Source organism: Rhincodon typus, chromosome 38 (genome assembly GCF_021869965.1).
Source record: "Rhincodon typus isolate 14 chromosome 38, sRhiTyp1.1, whole genome shotgun sequence".
In the NCBI taxonomy this organism is placed as follows: Eukaryota; Metazoa; Chordata; class Chondrichthyes; order Orectolobiformes; family Rhincodontidae; genus Rhincodon; species Rhincodon typus.
Window position 1 is genome coordinate 16,798,309 of NC_063369.1, and position 4,491 is coordinate 16,802,799.

General features: G+C 44.6%; 1 protein-coding gene across 3 annotated transcripts in view; it reads left to right on the top strand.

Moving 5' to 3' along the window:
- LOC109923634 (protein Niban 1-like) overlaps positions 1–2,829 on the top strand; it is a 50,508-nt gene extending 47,679 nt beyond the window's left edge. For all 3 annotated transcript variants that reach the window (XM_048618008.1, XM_048618007.1, XM_048618006.1), the window contains one exon: positions 1,778–2,829. In XM_048618008.1, coding sequence (XP_048473965.1) covers positions 1,778–2,067 — 290 coding nt within the window. In that variant the 3' untranslated portion in view covers positions 2,068–2,829. The remainder of the gene's footprint in view (positions 1–1,777) is intronic.
- Positions 2,830–4,491: the final 1,662 nt, after the last annotated feature.

Consider the following 4,491-nt stretch of genomic DNA (forward strand, 5'->3'; position numbering starts at 1 on the left):
TGAGCAAGAGTGGGTAATCCTGGTAGTGGGTGTGGAGGTGGGCAAGATTGGGTAATCCTGGTAGTGGGTATGGAGGTGGGCAAGGGCTGATAATCCTGGTAGTAGGTATGGAGGTGGGCAGGCATGGGTAATCCTGACTGGCATGCTGGTACTCTGCCATAGCCTCAGTCATTTTCACGAAGGCTGGATCAGGGGTAGAACAACCCCTCACCTACAAGTGGCAGCGCAATGTGATAAACGATTGAAGAGGTGAATTAAAGATGTTGGTCAGAGGCGCCCAATGCTTGAGATCAGTATGGAACATCCCCACAACCACTTGACAGACAATAGACACAGCAATTGCTGCAGGCTGCCCTCCCCAGTGAGGGGCTCCTCATCCTGGCAGCTGTGACTAACTCCGTCCCTCGGTTTTGTGAACCGTGCTGAGTGAGGGGTACGCCTCAGGATGGAAACTCACGCCCTCCTCATCCTTACCCATGATGGCAGGTTGCAGGTGTTTCCAAATGACTGTCCGGCTTCAAATACAAAAAAAAAATCTTTCATTGGATGGCAAGGGTTGGTGGGGTGGGGAGCTGCCACTTGGCCATGAACTCACCAATCCACCAACGTCCCCTCAGCAGATCATCGCCAACATGCTGCAGGGGCTGGACCCCCCCTCCCCAAGTCTGATTGTAACTTGGGGTCCCGAACCCCAGCAGGGAAGTCTTGCCCTGGGTGTGAGCAAACAAATGGAGGAGATCGACCACCATTGACAACACATGGTGTACAGAAGGAGAAATAGGGCACATGGGATGGGATAGAAGGAACAATTTGCAAAGGGGAAGATCGAAGAATGGGAAAGGAGGGACATTTAGAGTCATAGAGATGTACAGCACGGAAACAGACCCCTCGGTCCAACTCAGCCATGCTGACCAGATATCCTAAATTAGTCCCATTTGTCAGCATTTGGCCCATATCCCTCTAAACCCTTCCTATTCATGTACCCATCCACATTCCTTTTAAATATTGTAATTGTACCAGCCTCCAACACTTCCTCTGGCAGCTCATTCCATACACACGCCACTCTCTGCGTGAAAAAGTTAACCCCTTAGGTCCCTTTTAAATCTTTACACCCCCCTCACCTTAAACCAATGCTCTCAACTTTTGGATTCCCCTACCCTGGGGAAAAGACCTTGTCTATTCACCCTATCCATGCCCCGCATGATTTTATAAACCTCTATAAGGTCACCCCTCAGCCTCTGATGCTCCAGAGAAAATAGCGCCAGCCTATTCAGCCTCTTCCTATAGCTCAAACTCTCCAATCCCAGCAACATCCTTGTAAATCTTTTCTGAACCCTTCAGAGATAGCAAGAGCTGCCGATGCTGGAGTCAGAGATAACACAGTGTGGAGCTGGAGGAACACAGCAGGTCAGGCAGCATCAGAGGAGCAGGAAAGCTGACATTTCAGGTCGGGTCCGAAGAAGGGTCCTGACCCGAAACGTCAACTTTCCTGCTCTTCTGATGCTGCCTGGCCTGCTGTGTTCCTTCAGCTGCACACTGTGTTATCTCTTTTTTCTGCACCCTTTCAAGTCTCACAACATCTTTCCTAAAGCCGGGAGACCAGAATTGAACACAGTATTGAAAGTTTATCTACAATGAACTCCATATTAATTTCATGATGCACTTCACCTTATTAAGAATACTTTGACTAGTTTGCTTATGTTCATCACTCTATAGGTTAAAAACCGAACCTACAAAACCTACTGGTTCCCTCTCATTCTATGTCTTTCCTTCGCAGCTATGAAGGAGACCTCCACTCAGCCATGCTACAGCTTGTACAATGAAAGTATGGATGGCCTTTGGAGCAATAATGCCCAATTGGATATTGCTGAGGATCTGAGGACATCTCCGTCTAATGCCAGCCATCCAGCAAGTCCTGAGGAGTTGCCAGAGCCAACCTCAGCAATGGGATTGCTTGCAACTTTGGAAAATAGCAAGTTGAGCGAGGTGGAGGATGGATGGCAGTGTCTACAAGGGAACTGGGATGGTGCCAATCAGCTTCTGGATGAGGGCAAGTCAGCTGAATAGACAATGAACACCCACCGAAACCCACTGCTCAATCCGACGAGCCAGACTTGGTGACATGAAGGAGATCATGTAGAACCTGATAGTGGAGACTCTGTACATCTCATAGATAATTATAACCCTATATCAGACTAAATGGATAAAGCTGAGGAGGACAATCGAAAAGTGGGGGGAACTTCTCCCACGAAAATTAGGAGTTGGAATAGGCCACTTGGCCCCTCAAATTTCCTGTGTCATTTGATAAGATCTGATGCAGCCTCCACTTTCCTACTGACCCCATAGAGAAGCCATGAAGGGTAAAAGCAACATTTGGAAGTAAAGTCACTTATTAGATAATTATGATGATAAATTATAAGGTTTGCCCTGTTGCAATTTATTTTTAATTTATACATTTAATTTAATATTATGTTAGATGTTCTGGGACACAGATTTGAGGTTTTGGGGAAATGGATGTTGGGGGGATGAGAGGAAGAACATTTTTACACGGCGAGTGGTAACAATGTGGACCTCATTGCCTCTGAAGCTGGTACGAGTGGAGACTACGAATGATTTCAAAACAAAATCAAATGGTCTCTTGAGGGTAATAAACTTGCTTCAGGGATACAGTGGGAGAATGGGACAGACTGGATCACTCTACAGGGGGAAACATAGAATCAATGGGCCAGACGGCCTCCTTCTTAGAATTAGAATTAGCTTTATTGTCACATTTACTCCCATGAGCACAGTGAAAAGTTTACAAGTTGCCACTTACAATGCCATCTTAGGTACCTAGGTACAGATTCTTAAGTACAAATTCTTGGGGAAAAATATTAGAAAAATAAAGAAGTAAAAAGTCCAGCAATAAATTAGAGGAATAGAGAAATAAGAGTTCAGAATATCAGTCCTTCCATCTGGACCGTGCTGGGCTTCATCTTGAGGCCGGGAGTTCGAGTCACGCTGAGGCCGGGAGCTCGAGTCCACGCTGAGGCCGGGAGTTTGAGTGTCTGTGACTTAAATGTTGTTTGGCTAAAGTTAAATGGGTTTTGGGATTACACCTCAGACGTTTGACAGATTAATTACAACCAAAGGTTGATGTGTTGGTTCTAGTAGCAAGAGTTGGGTTCAGTGAGTGAATTTATTCAATGTTGAAAATACAACTAACTGGGATGAGTTATGTATAGACACACAAGTAACAACAAGGTGCACTGATTACTTATTCAACATTCTGTAATGGGCTGTAGTTCTCAGTGTGTTTCAGAAGTCTGGCTTCCTGGAATGGATCTTTTCTTTATAAACAAGCTGTTCACAGCTCAGGGACAGGTGAGCCTTCTGAATATGATCACATTGTGGCTGATCACTCAATATCCTTATCTAGTCAACCCTTAATCTATACGATTCTTTTGTTAAATACAACAAAAGTAGATTTGAAGGGTCACCGGACCTGAAACGTTAACTCTGATTTTTTTTCTTCACGGATGCTGCCAGACCTGCTGAGCTTTTTCAGCAACTTCTGTTTTTGTTCCTGATTTACAGTGTCTGCAGTTCTTTCGGTTTTTAAAAGGGGATTTGTGCCTGAGAAATATGAGCTTGTAGCAGAGTGAGCCCTCTTGAGAGACTTGTCAAATCATAACAACTAAGTCAGTCCAAGTGCATATTTTGCAGGCACTAATGACGAGCAATTTTAGCTGAAGGCACAGCACTTTAATACTTAACTGGATTTTCTGTAATAAAAACCATGTGTTCAGTCCTCATTGACTCCTCCTTAGGTCATAAGTAAATGCTCTGGCTCCTGTGGCCTATAAAATTTCATTGTTTTATTTATTATGGGAACATTAGCTGTGGCTCAATGTGTTGCACAGTTATTCTGAGTAGACTAATAGTCCCCACGGTCGTAGCTGGTGACTTCAGCTTCATTTAATTACATCTGAAGTTATGTAGCCTGTGTCAGTATTGGTGACTATGAAATGACCAGATTTTTAAAATATATTTCATAAAACATTCTAGTTCAACTGCCCTTTAGACAAAGATAGTCAGAGACAGACGTGACTTAAAGCCCACATCATTGTGGTTGACTTTTGACTCTGAAATGGCCCAGTGAGTCACTCCATAAACCATTTGTAGTGTTTGGAACCAGGTGGACCTTATTGGCTATGAGATCCTTGATTGGTGCTGCTAACTTGGTCTAATCAGGGAGCCCTAGCTGACGGATATAAACAGGAGATGCAGGGAATCTCCAGGCTTAAGGGACTGAGTCTGAGCAGGCTGGACACACATGCCCACATGTAAATAAAGAGTGAGTTGGTGAAGGGATATCAGCCTCTGTGCAGTTATTTCACCGTTGGACGTAGGATTGGGAGTATGTCACTCAGTCCATCAAGACTTCTCCACTATTCAACTCATTGAACTCATTCAACTGATTGAACATGTCAATGCCTTCCTCAGAATCAC